Raw genomic sequence first — 27032 nt, 5'->3', positions numbered from 1 at the left:
CATCACATATTCCAAAAAACAATCAACACACAATTGTATAAAGTCACCGTTACGGAGACAGAGTACTGATCCAACCAATCACATGTCAGCCAATAAGAACACAAACAGTTTGTAAGTGTGTTTACTGAACCAATCAGGAGACAGGATGAGATCATTAGAATACACAGTGCTCAGAAAACAGCAGCTCAGTAGATCAGACTAATGTGATGATGTCAAGATGATGTCTTGGTGCATTCTGGGTAAGCCTCTATTTGTCTTTAACTTGTGAACCCTGACTGCTGATTGGCTCATGGCCTGGTGGAGGTACGGTGACATCATCTTCAGTCTCTTCCCGACTGGACGCTGAACGAGTTTGACTTCCTGTTTCTGTCGAATAAAAGACAAAACAGCTCATAAATCATTTGAATCAAAAGCAAGATGTTAGCTTGAATTAAGACTAAATTAAACAATACCAGGGCTAAATTGGGAGTTTAGTTTATGGTTAAACCCCATCAATCAATTCTGTTTTCATATCCAGAAACAGGCAACGGGACAAGATTGTGGTATGAGAAGTATTCTGGTGTCCATTGTAGTCCGAGTAATATTGACCAATCACGTTGGAGCCGGCTTTGGTTGATGTTTTGTTGATGTTGTTGTGGAGCAAAAGAGGCAGAACACATTGGCCAAAATGTAATCAGGGAACCAGCTATCGTCCGACGATGATTTATCTTGTTAGTTTAGAATTAGTTTGTCGTTCACGTTGTTTCTCAACTCCAGTCTCGTATCTCGGTTCTGATAGGACAATGAGCAGCTGGCTACCAGCTTAAAGCTGGTTCAAATATGTATTAAACAAGGGAAAAGCAGGATAAACAGAATGAGTTAAATTGGCGCTAAACAATCTGAGGGATGAATAGGGCTTGACCTAACCGGGGCCCCTAGGGTTACTCTATTTATTATTTTATAAGTAATTATAAATTAAATTTGATAATTTCTTTACAGCAGAATCGTGGATTTAATAATATATCATCCACTTGTACATGCTCTAAACACAACTCAAATTTTTTATAAATACTCTTTTTCTTTTCTGCTTCACTTTATTACAGTCAACCTTTGCAGAGAGACACATCACATATTGTACTACACTTTAGGAAAGGTTTAAACAGTCAGCTGCATCATTCCTCAATATTTTTCTTCCTAAAAAGTGTTTTTTTCCCTCTGACGAACCTGAAACTTTTACATAATTTGTGTAGTGTGCCAACTTGATTTAATAATAACCAGTAACAGACTGATATTTACATATCTGAACAATTATTATTGTTGTTATTATAACACAAAAAATATTCAAATATACCTTGTGTTTGCAGAGATACACCCTCTTTAGTTTGGGTATGCACTCTTCAAGCAGAGGCCTAATAAATAGTTTGTTTTAGGAGGTTTTAAAGTGTAGATGAATGGGTAAATTAACTGTATTCTATGGATCTTTTCTAGTCTTCCAATCACTCAAAGCACTTTAACACTGCTTGTCACCATTTCCCCATTCACATCCATTCATACCCTGATGGGAGGAGCTACCATGCAAGGTGCCACCTGCCCAACAGGACTAACTAACATTCATACAACGTTCCACAGTTACGGGAGCAACTAATCTCTTAAATGTATAGAATTAATCCTGAGGGTTTTGTTGACCCTCCTTGAATTTCTGGTGGAGTGATTCAGGGAGGGGTGGTCTCAGATAAGATTCACACAGACATTGATTAATGAAAACCCTGTGATTGGTTCAATAAACTCAGAGAACCTTGTATGAGGGCCACTCCTGGATCTGGTCTGAGGGGACCTTGGTTTACAAACTGTAAAAAAACCTGTGGGATCATTAACTCATAGAATTCTACCACCAGAACATTTGGCAAGAACTCACATCGACAGCTTTCTGGACTGGCCGTCTTTCACCCTACATCCTCGGTCCATCGTTTTACTGCGCTGGTCCATGGTACTGATCCTATGGTCTCTCTGGTCCAGGGGACTGGTCCTGTGGTCTCTCTGGTCAATAGTTGAGGTTCTATGGTCCAATGTACCTGTTCTCAGCTCCATCATATTGTTCCTGTGGTCCATTTTACATGGTCTGTGGGCTAGTGTACTGGTTATGTGATCTCTCTGATCTAGGCTGCTGGTCCTGTGGTCCAGTGTGCTGGCCCTCTCCAGGAGGCTGGTGGTGTTGCTGCGGATCAGGACTGGCATGGAGGAGGTGGACTGGGTCGCTGTAGAGAAATGGGCAGTCCTCAAGGGGTCATCTATAAAAAACAAGTGATGTGTGAATAAAGACAATCACATGTCCTCCCTATCCGTTACTGTTCTGCAGTCCTAAAAAAACGCTACCTGAATTTAGACAGAACCAGTGTTGAATATGCAGGCATACGCAAGAAGGTGGTACCTTTGATCAATGACATGGAGGATTTTCCGGGTCCAGACATGCTGCTCAGCTCTTTCACTTTCCTGAAACGGAGCCAGAAAACAAAATATTAAGATATCTTGAACCTTGCTTTGAGCATCCCAGATAACAGATGTTCTTGATCTCAGCTCGCCGTTCGATACAGTGGACCTTGACATTTCTGATAGCTTGCTCCAGTACAGGGTCGGTGTTGAAGGATCTGCCTTGAACTAGTTTGCTTCCTACCTCAACAATAGGAGGTTCTACATCAACATAGGCAGATATTCTCTCCTGCAGGGTCCCACAAGACTCCACCCTCTGTCTGGTTCCGTTTCTATGTACATGCTTACCCTCGGCCAAATCATTCAAAAACACTGCTGATGACAGCTGTATCTCACCCTGGAACCAAATCATTCTGATCTGTCTCATGAAGTGCCTTGAGGACAAAGTGTCTTGGCAACCTGTCCTTCCTTCCTAACCCTAAACCTTAGTGTGGTTTATGAATCCAGCTTTAATTTTGACAAGCAGGTTAATGTCAAGACTATGTACTATTGTAGTGAACGACAACGGAAAGATGATGAAAACAAAAATGTGATAACGACAGTGACAAAATCTTAACTAATGAACTTCTTAGAAACTACTCTTGACCCCAAGGTCACTAAGTTGACTCCGAGTTTACCCCACGGGCCTAAATCTTGACAATCAAACAGATTTATAAACTATAAAGAGTCCTGGAATGTCTGAGCGTACAGGGTTTTATGACCCAACTTCTTTTAGAGAAAGAAATACACTAATGGTGTCTTATGGCGGAAGCTGAGGACCATGATTCTTTTTAACACCAATATTATTGAGTTTGATTCATAATTTTGTTATGAATAATTGTTACATATTTATCTACAAATTAATTATACATTAAATCTGCAAAAACACTATATATTTCCCGAAATTCGTTTCTCTCATTCAAAGATCTTGAGAGACTTCCATGCACTCCCATTGTAGAGTTTGGACCACAGGCCTGGTTCTGGTTCTGGGGGTTGCTCCTGAAGAGTACCCAGAGATACTGAAACGTGAAGCTGGTGTTGAGGGACAATTTAAAGAGAAGGAAGGTTTGCAGTTCTTACAGAGGTCTGTCTGAGTTGGCAGGTTTGGAGGTCGTTGGCTGACTGCTGAGAGATCGACTCCTTGACAGTTTAGCCTTCCTCATCTCTTTACCTGTAAGAAGAATCATCATCATGGTTTGTATTCCACAGATAATGCTCTGAGATGATCCACTACGGTGTCACTGAGAGACGACAGTCAGGTACCGACCCTGTGAATACTCAAGGAATGTTGTGACTTCACCACACTTTACCAATCCCAATTTATAGATGCTTGGCGCTACACGTCTCGTGTCACCTGCAGGACATGATACTTCTACGATCTTTAAAGTGAAGTTTTCGTCCACTTGTTTTCAACAGAAACAGAAAGTGAACACAACATTAACATATCATTGACTTTAAGTTAATTCAATTCAGTTTATTTTGTGTAGCCCAAAATCACAAATTTGCTTCAGAGGGCTTTACAATCTGTACACATACGATATCCCTGACCTTTGACCTCACATCGGATCAGGAACAACTCCCCCCAAAAAGTGAAAATAACCTTCAGGAGAGCAACAGAGGAGGATCCCTCTCCCCGGATGGACAGAAGCAATAGATGTCATGTGACCAGATGAACAGCGTTACAGAGTTACATAAACACATTACATGAATATGACAGAAATGATGAATAATGAGTAGGCATGGACCACGATCCAGACCTTCACAATCCCTGAAACAGAAGGAGGTAGAGAGGAGAGGGGGCATCAGCAGGGCCACCAGGCAGGAGGCCGGCTCACCAGGCAGTAGGTATCGTGAAAGAGGCCAAACCAATGAGGTCGGCCTTTGAGGCAGGAGGCCCAGAGAAGGAGGCAGGGCCATTGGGAAGGAGGCCAGGTCTAGGCCCGGGGCTGGATGCAGGAAGCAGGGCCAAGGACCCAGGACCCAGTGATTTAATATGTTGCACATCCAGTGGTTACGAAGCAACATTATGATTCATAGGAGTTTGAGTGTGTGTGTCACCTGATGAATGAGTCCAATATTCTCTCTTTTAGCTTTGTTTTGGGTCTCCACCAACTCCTGAGGGAGATATCTGTCTCTTTACCTGCTAAATACTCCACTGTGTTCAGCAGCTCGTCTCTAACCGAGTCTGCTGTTTGCTGCTGAGCAGGTTGTACAAGGGCTTTTTACAGCTTCTTCTCTGAAACAGAACAGTTAAGTTGTGAGAACCTAAATTAAGTGTGGGCTCTGTTTTTTTTGTTGATTAGCTAACAGTTACACTTTCTTTTTACCATGTTAAACTGCAATAAGACTTTATAATAAATCACCTCTGGCCAGATCCTCATCCAATTGAATCATCCATAACCCTTGCAACGCTTTCACTGTATATACCTTATACACACTGTATATACTTTGCATTTTTTCTTTTTCTTTTTCTTTATTATTTTATTGCATTGTATATATTGTGCATTTTTTCATACTTAATATTGATATTTACTCTGTAACCTTGCTTGCTGTGGCAACAAACTAATTTCCCCCTGGGGATGAATAAAGTATATATCTATCTATCTATCTAATACAATTTACCACTTTGCTCTTTATGAAAAGATGTAGCGTTTGGTGAACAGTAAGCGTGGGTCAAATCTTGTTTTGAGTTCTTTTGTTATATAGTTATGGGGTTTGGGTTTGTGCATATGTCTATTGTCATCTAAGATTTTTATTCTCGCTGTTCTTAAAAATAAAAGTGTGCAGGTAAGTCTATGTTTTTATTGCCGTGGGGGAGCTTCATGTTGTAGATATTGAGAAGGACATGTCCCTGCTTCCTCTTCGAGATCTGCACTCATGGGCCGGACGGATAAACAATGAGTTGAAACTCACTATAAAGCTCCTTCAAGACGAGATGAGCTGCTAACTAAGAGGTTCATTCTTCTGATGTTCATCATAACCAGCGAAACACAACACGTCACTGTTTTCACTTTCATTTGATATATTGTTATTGCAAAAATATTGATGATAGCCTTTAATGGATGCCAATTGAAAAGGCCGCTAACAAGACAGGAGATAAGTTAAGGGTGGAACATTCTCAGTTGCAGCCCATCGTTGTTCATATTTGTTCTTACCGGAGGATGACACGGTGGCTCCTGACGAAGACACCGAAATGGATTTGATCGCAGATAGACTGGTCTTACTGTCTCTTCCTGTCAAAGAAAGGCAGTTTACAAACTGGACTACAAAGCAGAAACGCACTAGGATTACTTAAATCTGACTGGTAATACAAGTTAGCCAAAAAGATACAACTTTTCCTTCACATGCATTTAAACAAATACCCAGAATAAAACGGCAACCACTCCTGTGAATTATCTTATTCAAAAGTAAAATGTGAGTTTTGCTCACGTTTTCTCTCTGTATGTTTGTCAGAGTTCAGCTTCCCTTCACTCTGCTGGCGCTCCAGCTGTTGCTGACGACAAAGGAGACGTCATTAAAACAAAAAAGAGAAAGGGATTCACTCAAGATGATCCATCAGCTTCAGACTCACCATCTCCAGCAGCAGATTCTCCTCCTTTTCCTTCTTCTGGTCCAGTAAATCTCTCTCCTGTCTCTTGTGAAACTGCCAAGACACAACATACTAGATGGAGGCATAAAGAGTTTAAAGTGAAACCAAACACTCAGCTGTAATTTACAGATCAGTCCTTTATGAAAACAAGGTGCTTACAGGCTCTGCAAGGTCCAGTTTGTCCAGTTCCAGAACTGTCTGAAAAACATGACCACACTCAACACGTTATTATTCTCACAGAGTCTTCTGACAGTGTTCTGGACTGGTCTTGGTAGACTAGATTAATCTTAGACCTACAGAAAATGTTCCAGACAGTAGGTCTGTGCTGGTCTCAGTTAGTGCAGATGGTACCTTGCGGATGGTGGCCACCACGTCCTTGTCTTTTTCTCTGCAGAGGAGTTTCTGGACGCAGAAGTCGAGCTGCTGCAGCAGTAGTTTGTCAGCTGGCAGGCGGAGTGATGAACGCAATCTGGGCAACAATTGGCACAGCTTGTACCTGACAGACAGGTGAACCGACAGACATGTTACATCTAATGCCAGAGAGACTCTACCTGCGTCACTGGACAGAAGACTGATAGATCTACCTGACGTTGGCCACGGGGTCGTGGACCAACTCCAACGCAGGGATCAGGAAGTATTTGTTAAAGTATTTCCTGGAGAAAATCTCAGAGGCTGTTTCACAAACATCAAGGAACCTCAGGCGGTTCCAGTAGCTCCTCCCCTGAGCCAGATCTGAAATGAGACAAACCATCAAAATGTAGTTTGACACTGATCAAATGGTTCTGAAGTTTTCTGACTGCAGCAGTACCCAAAATTAGACTAGTTCAGGAGGTTTTGATGGATTTAAGAACATTGAGGTAAACAAGGACAGCTGTTCATACATGGCATCACACAAAGGACCACAGTATTCTGACCTTGGATCAGTCGCTCCATCATCTCCTGACGCTGCTCATGTTTGCGGTTGTAACGAAGGAATGTGCAGAATGTCCGAGCAGCCTCTCTCTGAACCGGCAACACCTTCTGCAACACCAAGAACCACAGGGGGAGTTACCTGTCTGTTCATCTGGTTCACTTGTTGTATTGAGCCGTGTCTTGTAGTGCTGACATTAGTGGTGAGGATGGTGAATATGCGGAGGGAGAAGTTCTGGTGCAGCAGTTTCCCAGGCAGCAGTCTAGCCAGACAACTGTAACGCTGCAGCAGCTTCTCATGCAGCCGCCAACGCAGAGAGAACCCAACCTTCTGCTCCGCTAACAGCAGAGCTGACAGCAGTTCTGGGAACTGATGAGGAAACAGACCGCAGGAGAATGTAGACTAATCAGAGGACACAAGAGAACCAAGATTACAGAGGCAACATATATGAACAAAACTAGGAGTCAGATTAACCAAGGCTAAATCTAATTTAAGTGTTGGAGGTTGGTTTTCTTACCTTGTTGTCCAGCACCAGGTTCTCTCCTCTGGAAAGAACTGCCTCCAGAGTTTCCTCCAGGTGATTCATCAGAGCATCCAACACCTCAAAAACAACAATCAAATCTCTGGTATGTGAAACCGACATCTGAAAACAACATTTGATATAAACGGCTACATACAGGTTCTGAAGAACATGCATGTGTGCTTGATCTGGGCTGTGAAACGTGTTGTGCATTGTGAGGTGTGGATCTATACGTCTGCCTGGTGAGTATTCCTACAAGTGTGCAAGATAACATAAGCATGTGCTGCAAAGTGGGCACAACAAAACATATCTTAACAAATACAAAATGAATAATTAAAGAGAGCTGGAAAGACAACTTCTCTCCAAAGCTAAACAACATTCCCATGGACTCACCTCAAGAGCTTCATCCTGCAGCAAAGCCAGGAGCTCTTTGTGGACCAGCTGGACGTTTGAGCCGAGCAGCTTCACTACCTGTGTAAGGATTACGAATACTGTGAAGTGAACCCAAAAGCACGACCACGAGACAAGGTTGCAAGGATAAATCAGAAATGCAGGGGTCAAAACCGGAAGATCAGTCATCGAGGCAAACAAGTCCAAAAAGGGGCAGGCAGGGTCAGAACAGGCAGAACAGATATGGCAACAGGATATTGCTGCATCCTTTGCAAAAAACACAGAAGACAATCTGGCAGAGAACAGGTGTAAAGGGCTTAAGTAGTGAGGGACCGATGAGGTGCTGTGCTGCGGGTGAGGGGAATGAGAGCTGATGCTGTGAGAGGATCTGAAATGACAGGCAGGTGGGATGAAAACAATCTAAGTTGTGGTGGAATGTGTGATAACCTGACAGGAAGGCCAATCATGTGACATCAAAGAAGACAACTTTTCAACAAACTATGACTGCTACAATGATCATGGACTCAACAGTTAGATTGGTTTAAATAATGTAATGTGCAAAACACATCTCTGATTAATTAAGTAAATAAATACAACCCCTTGGCAACAGATTATGCATCATTTAACAAAAGTGGAATTGGACCAAGTTCTATAGATCAATGGAATAGAACGATTCGACTTTAATGACCCCATACTCAAACTTAAGATGCTGATGAGACTGAAGAATAGACAGATCCTCAGGATGCTGATAGTTCATGTGATCTGACCTGGTGGAAACTGGCTGCAGCACTTCGTCGAACGCTGACTTGTGGGTCACAGCAAAGACTGGAAAAAGACGGGTAGAGTTCTGACAGAAAGTGAACCGAGTCAGCAAACACCACCATGGCCTGGAGAGAGAGCAAACAGGAAGTGACACCAGCCGTCTGGAGGCTTGAACACTGAACTCAAATCTGAAGCTCTGCCGTGTTCCTGATTGTACCGGCAGGTTGTAGCAGCAGTTACAGCGGATCAGCGTTGACTCGTTGCAGTCAGTCTGGTTCCCTTCAGTCTGCAAACCAGCGACACACAGCACCTTAAATCTCTGCAGCAACCGGCCCTTCTCCTCGTCTGACAGAGAGCCTGCAACACAACCACCATCATCAGAGACTCTCATCCGAGCTCCTCATCAGATACCCTCATCCAAGCCCCTCATCAGAGACCCTCATCAGATACACTGTTACTCATCAGAGACACAGTTAATCCTCAGAGACATGGTTGACTGCATTACTCATAGTCCCGGTCCTTGTGTCCCTTTGAAAAGAAGCTGTGGGGAGAATTTGCACAGGAGAGCTGACGGGTTCCACCTTAACGTGAACTCATTTTGCTTGAGTTCGGTAGAACTTAACTCTGCTGTTTCTCATCCCGTCCCTTCTGTGTGACATCAGGAGGCAGTCTCACCTGCCAGTCCGCTGCAGACCTTCCCAAACTGGAACGACAAAGACGCCATGGCGACCTCGTCCGCCTGCAAGGACACCTCGCACACAGACATCACCATGGGAACCACGACATGCAGTCTATCATCTGAAAGGAGAAGGTTTTAAGGGTTTTTCAGGTGGCGTTTAGAGACAGGTGACTTTAGAATGGATTGAGATCTGCAGAAGTACGTAATCTGTAAGTCCATATACATATTTAACTTCGGTCTGAGGAGACCACAGCTCAGCCTGGTGACTCACCACCGTCCATCATATCCATCAGGTTGATGATGGTGTCGAAGGCGGCGAGGCGGACGCTGCTCTCCTCATCTCGGACGAGCTCCACCAGTTCAGGAAGCAGCTCTGTCCTGGTGTCCTCCACCCTGAAGGACAGGAGACAACCTGTGAGCCCACAGCAGGAGGTCTGCTCTGTGTTTGCTTCAGTGTTTGGTGATGTTTACCCAGTCGCTCTGGAGATGCTCTCAAGCTGACGGCACATGGAGGCTCGAACCTCAAACTCCTCGTCCTGACACAAGGACCGGGCCAGAGGCAGCAGCTCCTTCTTCACTCTGATACACAGGAACACAAACACCTGTTAGCGTGTGTGTGTGTGTGTGTGTGTGTGTGTGTGTGTGTGCGTGTGTGTGTGTGTGTGTGTGTGTGCGTGTGTGTGTAGTATCACAGCACACAGTGTGTAGTGAGTGTAGTATCACTGTACACAGCGTGTAGTACTACAGAAGTACTGCAGCTCACATGTGAGTGTCGAATTTGCAAGCAACTTTTCCTAATATGCGACAGCTAGCCAGACGAGCCTGAAGAGAGTGAGACAGCTGAGACTGATAGAGGAGAGGGTTCAGCACCTGCAGTGAAACAGACAGGTAGACAGACAAGTACAGAGAGAGAGATAGCTGGTATTTAGAAGTCCTGAACGGGTAGACATGGACAGATAGAGACAGCGAGAGAGAGAGACAGCAAGATACAATGGCTTCCACACATAGAGACCGACAGGTATCGAAAGAAATGGACGGAGAAAAAGAGTAAACAGAGTGAGGAAGGTTCAGGATGTGGAAAACCATGCAATTAGACAGGTTAATAGGAAAAAGACAAAGAGAGAGACATGTAGAGAGAAGGAGAGATAGCTAAGAGACACAGAGACAGGTAGAGAGGTAAACTGGGCATTGCATGTCCTAAATCTAGTTGCCTGCCTTGAGTGATGTTATAATGTTGTTTGTTTGTTATTCTAATACTAATTAATAATTCTGGTGAAAGGTATTAATCAATAACCTTGATCACTCTACCTCCTGTTTGATGGTCTCTTTGGGGAGAGCGTTGATGGCCGACAGCAGGGTCTCCAACCAGGCATTGCTCACCACTGTCGAATAAACATGGCAATGTCAACATGAAGGTTAAATACTAGTCCCAGATTAATGTCAACAACAACGTATGCATCAATGTCAATATTAAAGTCAACAATAATCTAAGCATCAATGTCAATATTAATGTCAATATTAACATAAATGTCAATATTAATTTCAACATAAGCATTTATTTTTATCAATGTAAATGTATCGCAATGTAGGAAATCTAATCTAATCTCATTTCATCTCATCTAATATCATCTAATCTAACCTCATCTAATCTCATCTGATCTCATTGAATTTTATCTAATCTAATCTCATCTAATCTAATCTCATCTAATCTAATCTCATCTCATCTAATCTCATCTAATCTCATCTGATCTAATCTCATCTATTCCAATCTCATCTAATCTCATCTAATCTAATCTCATCTAATCTAATCTCATCTAATCTAATCTCATCTAATCTAATCTCATCTAATCTAATCTCATCTCATCTAATCTCATCTAATCTCATCTGATCTAATCTCATCTATTCCAATCTCATCTAATCTCATCTCATCTAATCTCATCTAATCTCATCTGATCTAATCTGATCTAATCTAATCTCATCTAATCTAATATAATCTCATCTAATCTAATCTCATCTATTCCAATCTCATCTAATCTCATCTAATCTAATCTCATCTAATCTAATCTCATCTAATCTAATCTCATCTAATCTAAACTAATCTCATATATTCTCATCTAATCTAATCTCATCTCATCTAATCTATTCTAATATAATCTAATTTTATTTTATCGTGTTCAGATGATGTAACCTGTATCTCGGTAGTTCAGGTGAAGTAACCTGTATCTCGGTAGTTCAGGTGAAGTAACCTGTATATTGGTGGTTCAGGTGGTTTAGGTGGTATAACCTGTAGCTCGGTGGTTTGGATTATGTAACCTGTATCTCGGTAGTTCAGGTGATGTAACCTGTATCTCGGTAGTTCAGGTGATGTAACCTGTATCTCGGTAGTTCAGGTGATGTAACCTGTATCTCGGTAGTTCAGGTGATGTAACCTGTATCTCGGTAGTTCAGGTGATGTAATCTGTATCTCGGTGGTTCAGGTGATGTAACCTGTATATTGGTGGTTCAGGTGGTTTAGGTGGTATAACCTGTAGCTCGGTGGTTTGGATTATGTAACCTGTATCTCGGTGGTTCAGGTGATGTAACCTGTATCTCGGAGGTTCAGGTGGTGTAACCTGTATCTCGGTAGTTCAGGTGATGTAACCTGTATCTCGGTGGTTCAGGTGGTGTAACCTGTATCTCGGAGGTTCAGGTGGTTTAGGTGGTATAACCTGTAGCTCGGTGGTTTGGATTATGTAACCTGTATCTCGGTGGTTCAGGTGATGTAACCTGTATCTCGGTTCGAGTGGTTTGGGTCGTTTAGGGGATGTAACCTGTATCTTGGTGGTTCAGGTGATGTAATCTGTATCTCGGTGGTTCAGGTGATGTAATCTGTATCTCGGTGGTTCAGGTGATGTAACCTGTATCTCGGTTCGAGTGGTTTGGGTCGTTTAGGGGATGTAACCTGTATCTTGGTGGTTCAGGTGATGTAATCTGTATCTCGGTGGTTCAGATGGTTCAGGTGATGTAACCTGTATATTGGTGGTTCAGGTGGTTCAGATGGTTCAGGTGAAGTAACCTGTATCTCGGTGGTTCAGGTGATGTAACCTGTATATTGGTGGTTCAGGTGGTTTAGGTGGTATAACCTGTAGCTCGGTGGTTCAGGTGATGTAACCTGTATATTGGTGGTTCAGGTGATGTAACCTGTATCTCGGCGTTACAGGTGGTTCAGGTGATGTAACCTGTATATTGGTGGTTTTGGTGGTTCAGATGGTTCAGGTGAAGTAACCTGTATATTGGTGGTTCAGGTGGTTCAGATGGTTCAGGTGAAGTAACCTGTATCTCGGTGGTTCAGGTGATGTAACCTGTATCTCGGCGTTACAGGTGGTTCAGGTGATGTAACCTGTATATTGGTGGTTCAGGTGGTTCAGATGGTTCAGGTGAAGTAACCTGTATCTCGGTGGTTTAGGGGATGTAACCTGTATTTCGGTGGTTCAGGTGGTTCAGGTGGTTCAGGTGAAGTAACCTGTATCTCGGTGGTTTAGGTGATGTTACCCGCATCTCGGTGGTTCGGGTTGTTTAGATGATGTAACCTGTATCTCGGTGGTTCAGGTGGTTCAGGTGATGTAACCTGTATTTCGGTGGTTCAGGTGGTTCAGATGGTTCAGGTGAAGTAACCTGTATCTCGGTGGTTTAGGTGATGTAACCCGTATCTTGGTTGTTCAGGTGGTTCGGGTGGTTCAGGTGAAGTAACCTGTATCTCGGTGGTTCAGGTGATGTAACCTGTATATTGGTGGTTCAGGTGGTTCAGATGGTTCAGGTGAAGTAACCTGTATCTCGGTGGTTTAGGTGATGTAACCTGTATTTCGGTGGTTCAGGTGGTTCAGGTGGTTCAGGTGAAGTAACCTGTATCTCGGTGGTTTAGGTGATGTTACCCGCATCTCGGTGGTTCGGGTTGTTTAGATGATGTAACCTGTATCTCGGTGGTTCAGGTGGTTCAGGTGATGTAACCTGTATATTGGTGGTTCAGGTGGTTCAGATGGTTCAGGTGAAGTAACCTGTATCTCGGTGGTTTAGGTGATGTAACCCGTATCTTGGTTGTTCAGGTGGTTCGGGTGATGTAACCCGTATCTCGGTTGTTCGGGTTGTTTAGATGATGTAACGTGCATCTCGATGGTTCTGCTGGTTCAGGTGATGTAACCTGCATCTCGGTTCGGGTGGTTTGGGTCGTTTAGGTGATGTAACCTGTATATTGGTGGTTCAGGTGGTTTAGGTGGTATAACCTGTAGCTCGGTGGTTTGGATTATGTAACCTGTATCTTGGTGGTTCAGGTGATGTAATCTGTATCTCGGTGGTTCAGGTGATGTAATCTGTATCTCGGTGGTTCAGATGGTTCAGGTGATGTAACCTGTATCTCGGTGGTTCAGGTAGTTTAGGTGACGTAAACTGTATCTCGGTGGTTCAGATGGTTCAGGTGATGTAACCTGTATCTTGGTGATTCAGGTGGTTTGGGTGATGTAACATGTAATTCGATGTTTCAGGTGGTTTAGGTGATGTAACCTGTGTCTCGGTGCTTCAGGTGGTTCAGATGGTTCAGGTGAAGTAACCTGTATCTCGGTGGTTTAGGTGATGTAACCTGTATCTCGGTGGTACAGGTGGTTCAGATGGTTCAGGTGAAGTAACCTGTATCTCGGTGGTTTAGGTGATGTAACCTGTATCTCGGTGGTACAGGTGGTTCAGATGGTTCAGGTGAAGTAACCTGTATCTCGGTGGTTTAGGTGATGTTACCCGCATCTCGGTGGTTCGGGTTGTTCGGGTTGTTTAGATGATGTAACGTGCAACTCGATGGTTCTGCTGGTTCAGGTGAAGTAACCTGTATCTCGGTGGTTTAGGTGATGTAACCCGTATCTTGGTTGTTCAGGTGGTTCGGGTGATGTAACCTGTATCTCGGTGGTTCAGGTGGTTTAGGTGGTTTAGGTGATGTTACCCGCATCTCGGTGGTTCGGGTTGTTCGGGTCGTTTAGATGATGTAACGTGCATCTCGATGGTTCTGCTGGTTCAGGTGATGTAACCTGCATCTCGGTTCGGGTGGTTTGGGTCGTTTAGGGGATGTAACCTGTATCTTGGTGGTTCAGGTGATGTAATCTGTATCTCGGTGGTTCAGGTGATGTAAACTGTATCTCGGTGGTTCAGATGGTTCAGGTGATGTAACCTGTATCTTGGTGATTCAGGTGGTTTGGGTGATGTAACATGTAATTCGATGTTTCAGGTGGTTCAGGTGATGTAACCTGTATCTTGGTGATTCAGGTGGTTTGGGTGATGTAACATGTAATTCGATGTTTCAGGTGGTTCAGGTGATGTAACCTGTATATTGGTGGTTCAGGTGGTTCAGATGGTTCAGGTGAAGTAACCTGTATCTCGGTGGTTCAGGTGATGTAACCTGTATCTCGGCGTTACAGGTGGTTCAGGTGATGTAACCTGTATATTGGTGGTTCAGGTGGTTCAGATGGTTCAGGTGAAGTAACCTGTATCTCGGTGGTTTAGGTGATGTAACCTGTATCTCGGTGGTTCAGGTGGTTCAGATGGTTCAGGTGAAGTAACCTGTATCTCGGTGGTTTAGGTGATGTTACCCGCATCTCGGTGGTTCGGGTTGTTCGGGTTGTTTAGATGATGTAACGTGCAACTCGATGGTTCTGCTGGTTCAGGTGAAGTAACCTGTATCTCGGTGGTTTAGGTGATGTAACCCGTATCTTGGTTGTTCAGGTGGTTCGGGTGATGTAACCTGTATCTCGGTGGTTCAGATGGTTCAGGTGATGTAACCTGTGTCTCGGTGCTTCAGGTGGTTCAGTTGATTCAGGTGGTTTAGGTGGTTTAGGTGATGTAATCTGTATCTCGGAGGTTCAGGTGGTTCAGTTGATTCAGTTGATTCAGGTGGTTTAGGTGGTTTAGGTGATGTAATCTGTATCTCGGAGGTTCAGGTGGTTCAGGTGGTTTAGGTGGTTTAGGTGGTTTAGGTGATGTAACCTGTATCTCGATGGTTCGGGAGATGTAACCTCTAACTCAGTGGTACAGGTGGTTCAGGTGATGTAACCTGTATCTCGGAGGTTCAGGTGGTTTAGGTGGTATAACCTGTAGCTCGGTGGTTTGGATTATGTAACCTGTATCTCGGTGGTTCAGGTGATGTAACCTGTATCTCGGTAGTTCAGGTGATGTAACCTGTATCTCGGCGTTACAGGTGGTTCAGGTGATGTAACCTGTATATTGGTGGTTTTGGTGGTTCAGGTGATGTAAACTGTATCTCGGTGATTCATGTGGTTCAGGTGATGTAACCTGTATCTCGGTAGTTCAGGTGATGTAACCTGTATCTCGGCGTTACAGGTGGTTCAGGTGATGTAACCTGTATATTGGTGGTTTTGGTGGTTCAGGTGATGTAAACTGTATCTCGGTGATTCATGTGGTTCAGGTGATGTAACCTGTATCTCGTGGTTCAGGTGGTTCAGGCGATGTTACCTGTGTGTCTGTGCTGTTACCTTCTCATTATTATTCTACCATATCCACTGCTGCTGTTTTTGGGAAGTTGTCCCTGAATTGATGGGTCATAGTTCAGAGGATGTGATGGTCAAAGGTCAGAAGATCTCGTACGTTTACAGGTAAATTTGGGATTTTGGACTATACAAAATTAATTGAATTGAATTTAACCTGTGTCTCGGTGGTTGAGGTGCAGCAGGACAGTCTTCAGGATGGAGAAAGTGTGAGTGTGGATCAGGATGATGTCATCCTGCAGTATGGTTAAGAATGACGCTGCTGCTGCCAGCTGGATCTCTGCTCCGGCTCCATTCAGGACCTCCTGAGTCAGACAGACAGGACAGGTTACCTGAATGACACACCTGCCATTTCCCAGAATGCCTGTCCACTTACTACCCATCTGTAATACTGACATAACTATAACTGACTTATGTTACTGTGTACATACCCGGACCTTTGGTACGACCCGACGGAAAGTCTCGGCTGGATTCTGACGAACGAGGCTCGGCAGGTTACTGATGACACTCGCTCTCTGCACCTCCTGACCCACACTGACATGAGAGGAATAACATAGAGAGCAGGTTTATAGTTAGGACTTGTTCAGGTTTATAGTTACGGCTGGTTCAGGTGTATAGTTACTGCTAACTCAGGTTTATAGTTAGGAATGGTTCAGCTTTGTAATTAGGACTGGTTCAGGTCTATAGTTAGGTCTGGTTCAGGTTTATAATTAGGACTGGTTCAGGTCTATAGTTAGGTCTGGTTCAGGTTTATAATTAGGACTGGTTCAGGTTTATAGTTATGACTGGTTCAGGTTTGTAGTTATGACTGGTTCAGGTCTATAGTTAGGGCTGGATCATGTTTATAGTTAGGGCTGATGCAGGTTTATAGTTAGGGCTGATTCAGGTTTATAGTTGGGACTTGTTCTGCTTTATAGTTAGGGCTGGTTCAGGTTTATAGTTAGGACTGGTTCGGCTTTATAGTTAGGGCTGGTTCAGGTTTATAGTTCAGAATGGTTCGATTTTATAGTTAGGACTAGATCAGGTTTATAGTTAGGACTGGTTTAGGTTTATAGTTAGGGTCGTAAGTATCAGAATCAGTATCAAAAGGTGCAGAATTTTAGCAACACACTGATCCCGATTTTGCCTTATATGTTGAAATACCCAAACTTCTGTCGGGAAGGTTTCAGTGTTTTAGCCGTTGAATGAGTTCAGTAAACTAGTTTAGAGTCTTTGGGATCCGACTACAGGCTGTGTACCTTTGAGGTTTCATCAGTTTACTGGATCAGAGAGAGAGAGGGCAGAAGAGCTTCTCCACCTGAAGACCAGGAGACATACTTCAACCAATGAAGGGTTCATTATTCTGAATTCTCCTGTTTTCTTCTGGACTCTTTTCACATTTAATACAGCGTTCACATGAACAGGTATTCAGGTAATCAACTCTCACCTCAACATGTATTCAGCTTTTACATGAGCAGGTATTCAGCTTTTACCTGAGCAGGTAGACGGCTCTCAACTGAGCAGGTATTCAGCTCTCACCTGGGCAGCTAGACGGCTCTTACCTGAGCAGGCATTCAGCTTTTACCTGAGCAGGTAGACGGCTCTTGCATGAGCAGGTAGATGGCTTTTACCTGAGCAGGTATTCAGCTCTTACCTGAGCAGGTATTCAGTTTTTACCTCAGCAGGTAGACGGCTCTCTCGATGTCGTTCAGGTCTTCATCCACAGTTAGCTGATCGATCTCCTCTGCGGTCTGAAAGAACAAACACATTCAGTTTTTAGATTAAAGATTAATTATGATAATAAATTAATACAGATTGTAACTGTCTTTGAGTTCATAATTATCTTTATACCTCTATTTATAGTTGACGTATCGCCTGGATGACATCACCATGTTCACAGGTGTGTTTTAAGGTAAAGAGACGTGTTTGTACTTCTATACCTGTGACGACCCTGACTGACATACATTACATTACATTACATTACATTACTTTACATTACATTACATGTCATTTAGCTGACGCTTTTATCCAAAGCGACTTACAATAAGTGCATTAAACCATGAGTCCAAACTCAGAACAACAAGAATGGAGAAAGTACAATTTCTTCAATAAAGTTAAACTATAAAGTGCTATCAGTAAGAGACATTTAAGTGCTACTAAAGTGCTACTACTATTATTCTATCTTTATTTAAAAGGGACCATGTACAGTTAAAACATGCACTGTACCAGATTGTAGCTACAGCTCATTTGCATCTGTAGTCCCTTGACAGGCCATAACAAACAGAAAACAATAGCAAACAGTACAGGATAAGACAATACAGCAGTATATGTGATAAGAAGAACACACAACACACCACGTCCAGCAGGGTGTTCCACTGATTTGTGGCTTCCACAGAAAAGAATGATTGACCGAATGCAGTGCGGTGAAATGGAACGGTGCAGTCACGTATGGAGGCTATTCAGGTGGAGCTCATTGAACTCACTGAGCAACTCAGGTCACCCAGTAGAGGGGCCAGACCATTTAGAATTTTATAGACCACTTTTACAAATTTGAAAATAGTCTAAAATTCACAAAGCTCAGCAGATTGTATTTCTCCAGTATCCCACAGTGATGAAAATCTAATGGCTTTTTTTCCAGTTTGTTTATATAGGGATTCCAGTGGTTTTATGGTTGTTTCACCAGCCTTCCCCCAATATGTAATGCAATATGACATATGGGAAAGGACCATGGCATGCATAAAGATCTTGGAAGCATCCAGAGAGAGACAGTTTCTGATATGTTTAAAATTAGCCAAATTGTACTTTATAGTTTTGACCATTCTCTTTACATGTTTCTTGCAGTTATCACGCCAAGATATTTATGATCAGCAACAATTTAAATCCTTTCACCTTTGATAAGAATATCAGCATCAGGAGGTTGTGTTGTGGTTTTGGAGAAAAACATAGCTTTTGTCTTGTTGACATTGAGACTCAGACATGATTGATGAAGCCAGTGTGTGATCCTTTCCAATGCATTTGTTAGCTTGTCAGCTGCTATCTCAGTAGTTTTTGCATGTGTGTAAACAACAGTGTCATCTGCATACATTTGCAGTTCTACATCATGACACTGTTCAGGGAGATCATTGATGTACAAACTAAATAATAAGGGACCTAACACTGACCCTTGTGGAACACCCATTGTGTATTCCCTGTTTCTGGACAGTGTATCACAAACTTTAACACATTGCATCCTGTTTGATAAATATGAAGACATCCATTCCAGTGCTTCAGATGAGAAGTTAAATTTAGAGAGTTTAGATATTAAAACATCATGATTGACTGTATCAAAAGATCTAAAAATACAGCACCAACTACTCCTCCTTTGTAGAGCCTTGATTTTATCTATTACGTGCAAGGTAGCAGTTTCTGTGGAATGATTAGTTCTAAAGCCAAACTGCATACGATGTAGTCCAAAAGTGCTAGTGTTAAGGAATGTTGTCAGTTGTTGAATGACAACTTTCTACTTTCTACGGCGCTACCTTCCCTATTCAAGTTGTAGTCAAACAGATGTGTTTTTAGTCTGTAGAGACTTCCTGTCCTGATGTCAATGGGGTGCTCATTCCACCAATGAGGAGCCAGCACAGCAAACAGTCGGGACTTTGAGTGTTTAGCTCGAAGTGAAGGAGCTACAAGCTGATTGGCAGAAGCCGAGCAGAGACATAATGCATCACATTTACTAGCACTCTAATCTAATCTTCTAATCCAGTTCTATAATCCACAATGTAATTCGGATCTCACAAATAGCGTCATTCAAGGAACAGAAAAGAGACCTGAACCACCTGGAGCTTCAACACAATATGATTTCACAATATGGATTCATCAAAAACACCAGAGAAAGTCAGTGAGGTTAACCCTTTAACGAGGGGTGTCTGTTACGTAATATACTGTGTGTGTAAGTGTGTGTGTGTGTGTGTGTGTGTGTGTGTGTATATATATATATATATATATATATATATATATATAATATATATATATATATATATACAGTATAGAGAGAGAGCTCATACAGATATCTACAATAAAAGGTTTAGGACGCAGATAAATAAAAATAAACGTGTGTGTAGGAGGAAATGGGGGTGTGTGACTGCGTCGTCATGACGTCGGGGTTTCACCCACAAGAGGACCCACACACCCCGCCCCCTGACGTCATCATCAACAGAAAGCCCCGCCCTTCCACCAACAGTCTTAAAAAGGAGGAAAGGAAGAAAAAGCCGCTCGTGGCCCCGCCCACTTCAGCTTTAGGTTAATTTGAGTTATAGAAAAGTATTTTTTTCATAATTCTAAGTAGTAATAATTCTAATCATTGTTGAAACACATGAAATGATGATTCTTCTCAGAAGTGAATGTTTTATCATCACTGATGGTTCATTATTAATTCAGTAATGATTTATACATCAGTCAAAAACAGTAAATAAATATGAGTATTTATCAGGTATAATCAGTGTACAAAGATGAATAACTGGTTGATAACAGACTGTGTTTATTATTTAATAGCTGTATATTTAGATAATATAATAAAGAAAAACGTAGTTCTAATAAGATTATAACAAAGTTATAACAAGCAATGAACGTTAATATTATAAACTTATTATATGATGAAAGCTGTTAATATGTTAAATATATCAGTTTAACAATAACTTATTGATTCTCTCTATATTTTGTGTGATTAAAGTGATTAATTGATTATTATAGATCAAGAGATACTTGCTGCCTGCCTGCAGTGAGACAGACAGGCGGTCAGACAGACAGGCGGTCAGACAGACAGCCAGAAACTGCGTCATGCTGCGCACATAGCGGGTCTCCCTCTGGTTCCTGCGTGGAGGCTGCTCCTCTTCCTCTTCCTGACTCATTCTTACCACTATCTTCATCACTACACATGTCGCATGCTCAGCAGCATCTGCATCCTCTTCTTCATCACATGTCGCATGCTCATATTCATAAAGCGGTGGACATACCTTGAGACTCCTGCGTATTGGCCTCTCGATGAAGGCGAGCTCCTGCAGCTCCTCCAGCGGTCCGTACAGCAGGCTGGACTGGTTCACAGTCATCCTGCTGCTGGAGAACATCTGGCACTGGAAGCGTCCCAGTATCACACTGGTTGGTAGTGGGAGAGCAGGCGGCGGATGGCAGAGCCGAGCATCCCCGATGAGAGCAGGGGAGGCGGTCACTAACCAGGAAGAGCCCGTTCACAAATAGAACCACAGAAGAAATCTGTCAATCAGTCAGAGACTTCAAACAGCGCCGACATTCTCCTGTTCGGCATCGTGAGTCCTGATTGGTTCAGCCATCTCCACCTCTGAGGAGCACGTTGAATAAAACAGCGTTGTTCAGTGAGAGCTGCTGTTGGAGACGACTCTCTCTCTCTCTCTCTCTCTCTGTCTCTCTCTCCCCCGTGTCTCTCTCTCTCTCTCTTGCTCTCTCTCTCTCTCTCTCTCTCTATGTCTCTCTGTGTATGTCTCTCTCTCTCTGTCTCTCTCTCCCCCGTGTCTCTCTCTCTCTCTCTTGCTCTCTCTCTCTCTCTCTCTCTCTCTCTATGTCTCTCTGTATCTCTCTCTCTCTCTGTATTGCCAGTATTGCCAAAGCATTAAGAGACAACAACATACACATATACAATTCATATAGATAGATAACAATAATAATATATCAGAGTAAATAACTACAGCAAACAAGTTAAAAGAGTACACAATAAAGGATTAGTTTGTGTTTGCATATGTGTGTGTGTGTGTGTGCATGTGTGTACGTGTGCGTGTGTGTGTGTGCTGGTCACTCACTGTTCCTCAGGCTGTGTCAATATAGAACATATGGTACAACAAGATGGGCGACTGTGGGTCAGTGGCTAGCAGGTCTGTCTTTCAACCAGAGGATCGGTGGTTCGATCCCCGGCTTGTAGCCCTAGTCGATGTGTCCTTGAGCAAGGCTCTTAACCCGTAGCTGTTCTACGGTGTATGATTGTAAGTCTCTGTGGATAAAAGCAAATAAAATGTAAAGCTATGTTTCTGTTCCTTTATTATGGAATTTCGTTGTGTTGACTTATGTATTCCAATGTTAGGACTTTTTTGTGTAACATTGTGTTTTTTATTTTGACATTATTTGATGTACTTTTGTGTTTATTCTATTCTAATATCTTAAATAATGTTTTGAAGTTAAGTTTTAGGTGGATTTATGGAGAAGGATCTCCTAAAGTCACAGGTCAAACAATGAAAGGTTCAAAGTAAAATGTACCTCTTTATAATATAAAGTACAGGCTCATACATATTATTGGTAGTTAATATGTCTGTCCAGTTGCTTCTGTGATTTATAGCATATATTTATAGCTCTTTTCAGCTGACCAGCAGCTCTCAGGGAGTTTGAATACTTTGGCTTGAGGACCGAGAAAGAAACACCACTGACCTCCATAACTTCCATTCACCAAGCTCACATTTACCAGCAGGTTGAGCCACATTAAAAATAACCAGCTGCCGTTTCCAAGCAGAGCACTTATTTATCCCTGTTACTGGGATTTAATGGGAACCACTTATTTATCCCTGTTACTGGGATTTAATGGGAACCACTTATTTATCCCTGTTACTGGGATTTAATGGGAACCACTTATTTATCCCTGTTACTGGGATTTAATGGGAACCACTTATTCTGACTGCAGTCTGAAGCAAACTGATTGGACCTTTTCTGAACAGCTGTTTCTTTTTCCAACCGATAGATCCAACATGGTGCCGTCTGAGGTGAACAGGAGCAGAAGCCTTCCTCACCAACACCTTCAGACTCTGATGAGTGCACATCTTCATCCTCATCCCCAGCCCATCCTGCCCCTGCTGTTCCCTTTGTATCACACCCCAGAAGGAAACATCCTAACCCCCCCAGACACCTGAACTATGCCGTCCACCTACAAACAGTCAACATCTGCAAACAGTCAACAACATCTGCACAAAGTAAACAACATCTACAAAAAGTAAACAACTACTGTTTTCTAGCCCTAACCCTAACCCAGAGAGCCCAGGTCGGTTCAGACCCTCTAACTGGTCCTCTGGGTTTTCAGTTCCTCCTCACCCTCTGATGCAGCTCTGCAGGTTGGAGAGCAGATGTCTGGTCGGAGTCAAGAGACTCAAGCTGATCTGCACTCTACCACTACCGATGAGACTCCTGTGCTTCCTGCACTATGACATCACCCCTTTTATGAGCAGGTTGCGACACAAAGTGATGCGTGATGTCATCGAACTGCTCGCATAGCAAGTAGGTGTAGCCAATGAGCTAATCGGTAACACTTTGTTCAATGAAAAGGTAGCTAGCAAGCTTCTTAGCTTGTTAGATTAGCTTGGGTCTTAAAACCTGAAACAACTGTTAAAGATAAAATCACTCCTAAACGTAAGACTTTCGTGGCTTATATTTTCCAAGGCTTTCTGTGTCCGGTGGTCATTTCTCTGGCAGTTCTTCTGTGTACAGGTTGTAAAGCCCTCTGAGGCAAATTTGTGATATTTGGCTATACAAAATAAACTGAATTGAATTGAATTGAGTTGAACTGGTCATTCTGGTTTCATACCACATTGACCTGATTTTAAATAAAAAAACCTCACATTTCCCAACAGCTCTTCTTTTGAAGATGATGTTTTAATATTTATCTAAATGCTGACAATGACATTTTACCCGTGTCACTGTGTCTTTTATATAACTGGAAGTGTAGAATACAAATCTATTTAACATGTCACATAATTTACTATGGGTTTCCTTCAGATCATCTTCAGATTATGTTCAGTAGAACATCACAAACAAAATATGGAGACATTCTGACAGCAAACCAATTATTTCATGTTACAGCACAAAGATTCAGTCATACTAATTTATTCCATATCCTTGATGTCAGACAACTATTTTCTCCACAAGCTCGATCTTTGTCAGCACCAGTTGAACAGATAGTTTTACTAGTCAAACAGAAACGAGTGGCTCTTTAATCCAGCCTTACTCTTACTTTGGGTCGGCTGTGGCTCATAGGGATGAGGGGTCGTCCCGTAACCACTAAGTACCCACAAAGGAAACACAACAGATACAAACAGGAAACACAACAGATACAAACAGGAAACACAACAGATACAAACAGGAAACACAACAGATACAAACAGGAAATAAAGCAGATACAACCAGGAAACACAACAGATACAAACAGGAAACACAACAGATACAAACAGGAAATACAGCATATACAAACAGGAAACACAACAGATACAAACAGGAAACACAGCAGATACAAACAGGAAACACAACAGATACAAACAGGAAACACAACAGATACAAACAGGAAACACAGCAGATACAAACAGGAAACACAACAGATACAAACAGGAAACACAGCAGATACAAACAGGAAACACAACAGATACAAACAGGAAACACAGCAGATACAAACAGGAAACACAGCAGATACAAACAGGAAACACAACAGATACAAACAGGAAATACAGCAGATACAAACAGGAAACACAACAGATACAAACAGGAAACACAACAGATACAAACAGGAAATACAGCAGATACAAACAGTAAACACAACAGATACAAACAGGAAACACAGCAGATACAAACAGGAAAAACATCAGATATAAACATAAAATACAGCAGATACAAACAGGAAACACAACAGATACAAACAGGAAACACAACAGATACAAACAGGAAACACAGCAGATACAAACAGGAAAAACATCAGATATAAACATAAAATACAGCAGATACAAACAGGAAACACAACAGATACAAACAGGAAACACAACAGATACAAACAGGAAATACAGCAGATACAAACAGGAAACACAACAGATACAAACAGGAAATACAGCAGATACAAACAGGAAATACAGCAGATACAAACAGGAAACACAACAGATACAAACAGGAAACACAACAGATACAAACAGGAAACACAGCAGATACAAACAGGAAACACAGCAGATACAAACAGGAAACACAACAGATACAAACAGGAAACACAACAGATACAAACAGGAAATACAGCAGATACAAACAGGAAACACAACAGATACAAACAGGAAACACAACAGATACAAACAGGAAACACAACAGATACAAACAGGAAACACAGCAGATACAAACAGGAAACACAACAGATACAAACAGGAAACACAACAGATACAAACAGGAAATACAGCAGATACAAACAGGAAACACAACAGATACAAACAGGAAATACAGCAGATACAAACAGGAAACACAACAGATACAAACAGGAAATACAGCAGATACAAACAGGAAACACAACAGATACAAACAGGAAACACAACAGATACAAACAGGAAATACAGCAGATACAAACAGGAAACACAACAGATACAAACAGGAAACACAGCAGATACAAACAGGAAAAACATCAGATATAAACATAAAATACAGCAGATACAAACAGGAAACACAACAGATACAAACAGGAAACACAACAGATACAAACAGGAAACACAACAGATACAAACAGGAAATACAGCAGATACAAACAGGAAACACAACAGATACAAACAGGAAATACAGCAGATACAAACAGGAAATACAGCAGATACAAACAGGAAACACAACAGATACAAACAGGAAACACAACAGATACAAACAGGAAACACAACAGATACAAACAGGAAACACAGCAGATACAAACAGGAAACACAGCAGATACAAACAGGAAACACAACAGATACAAACAGGAAACACAGCAGATACAAACAGGAAACACAGCAGATACAAACAGGAAACACAACAGATACAAACAGGAAACACAACAGATACAAACAGGAAATACAGCAGATACAAACAGGAAATACAGCAGATACAAACAGGAAATACAGCAGATACAAACAGGAAACACAACAGATACAAACAGGAAACACAACAGATACAAACAGGAAACACAGCAGATACAAACAGGAAACACAGCAGATACAAACAGGAAACACAACAGATACAAACAGGAAACACAGCAGATACAAACAGGAAAAACATCAGATACAAACAGGAAAAACATCAGATACAAACAGGAAACACAACAGATACAAACAGGAAAAACATCAGATACAAACAGGAAACACAGCAGATACAAACAGGAAAAACATCAGATACAAACAGGAAAAACATCAGATACAAACAGGAAACACAACAGATACAAACAGGAAAAACATCAGATACAAACAGGAAACACAACAGATACAAACAGGAAACACAGCAGATACAAACAGGAAACACAACAGATACAAACAGGAAACACAACAGATACAAACAGGAAACACAACAGAATCGACAACCAGACAAAAGACACAATACATTATTAATACAGACACAAGGTGGGTAGACATAAGGGCAGCCTGAATGCTGATTGGTGGAAGAAACATGAGGTAACGGAGCTGACGAGACTAATCCAACACAGGTGATCCACAGAAAAAAAAAGGGAAAACCGATGGAACCCTCCTCCACCCAGTCACCTCCACCCCAGGCACCTCAGCAGTTAGTCCTGCTCATCCTTCATCATCGGGTTTCAGCAAATTCTTTTTCACCACCACCACCAGGGTCTGGACTCCAGGGGGATTCTGCCTTGATTAAGTCCAACCGCCAAAGACTTAGCACTGTTAAAATATATACAATTTTAATAAGTTATTCCTAAACTCTAAACAAGTCCCTCCTGAATGAAATACTGAAAAGATCAGGTATTAACCTGGAACAGACCTGTACTAAACCAGGATAGATCTGGTATTTTCAGATTGCAGATACATTTTTGAAAGATCTCAGATAACCTCAGAGATCATCACAGGGAAGAAAATTAATAATTGGATTCTGGTCTTTGATTATTCCTGGACACATCTGGTATTGATCCAGTGTATTAAACAACATGGTCAATATTTTACATTAAACATATTATTTTGTTCAATTGACCTGTTGCAGGTTCAGAAAAACTTGGAACATAAGAAGTCAGCTGATCAACAAGCTCAGAATTCAGGTCCTTGAAATAAACCTCAACCCCCCTCCCACACACATACACACAAACACACACAGTGAAATGTAGAGTTTCCATTACAGAAAGCAGAGCAGGCTCATATAACACATGGACGTGTATTAAATCAGAGGAATAACTGGATTAATATAGAAAAGCACTTAAAAATATGTGAGTAGTTTTCTGTCAGTAATATTCACATTTTACTGCTTTTAGGTGCTGATTGGAT

General features: G+C 42.1%; 1 protein-coding gene across 4 annotated transcripts; it reads right to left on the bottom strand.

The window, feature by feature from the left end:
* Nucleotides 1-107: 107 nt before the first annotated feature.
* Nucleotides 108-21265, bottom strand: ppp4r4 (protein phosphatase 4, regulatory subunit 4). 4 transcript variants are annotated; one of them, XM_034527000.1, is made up of 25 exons: nt 20787-21265; nt 17470-17543; nt 16245-16347; nt 15971-16118; nt 10604-10677; nt 10059-10165; nt 9767-9874; nt 9567-9688; nt 9292-9414; nt 8834-8973; nt 8622-8741; nt 7858-7935; nt 7462-7545; nt 7140-7313; nt 6949-7054; nt 6619-6766; nt 6386-6530; nt 6194-6232; nt 6017-6088; nt 5875-5938; nt 5601-5678; nt 3526-3616; nt 2408-2469; nt 1895-2267; nt 108-366 (listed from the first exon to the last, which is right to left on the bottom strand). In XM_034527000.1, exons 1-25 carry the CDS (start codon nt 20895-20897, stop codon nt 321-323), a joined length of 2790 nt encoding a protein of 929 aa, XP_034382891.1. In that variant the 5' UTR covers nt 20898-21265; the 3' UTR covers nt 108-320. The 4 variants fall into 4 exon arrangements, with proteins under 4 accessions (XP_034382891.1, XP_034382888.1, XP_034382889.1 ...); XM_034526997.1 differs by lacking the exons at nt 10059-10165; nt 16245-16347; nt 17470-17543; nt 20787-21265 and having other exon boundaries at nt 6017-6106; nt 15971-16085; XM_034526998.1 differs by lacking the exons at nt 10059-10165; nt 16245-16347; nt 17470-17543; nt 20787-21265 and having other exon boundaries at nt 5875-5932; nt 6017-6106; nt 15971-16085.
* Between the last annotated feature and the right edge of the window lie 5767 nt (nt 21266-27032).

This window comes from Cyclopterus lumpus, chromosome 24, assembly GCF_009769545.1.
Source record: "Cyclopterus lumpus isolate fCycLum1 chromosome 24, fCycLum1.pri, whole genome shotgun sequence".
Taxonomy (NCBI): domain Eukaryota; kingdom Metazoa; phylum Chordata; class Actinopteri; order Perciformes; family Cyclopteridae; genus Cyclopterus; species Cyclopterus lumpus.
This window is presented reverse-complemented; position numbering and strand designations above follow the sequence as displayed.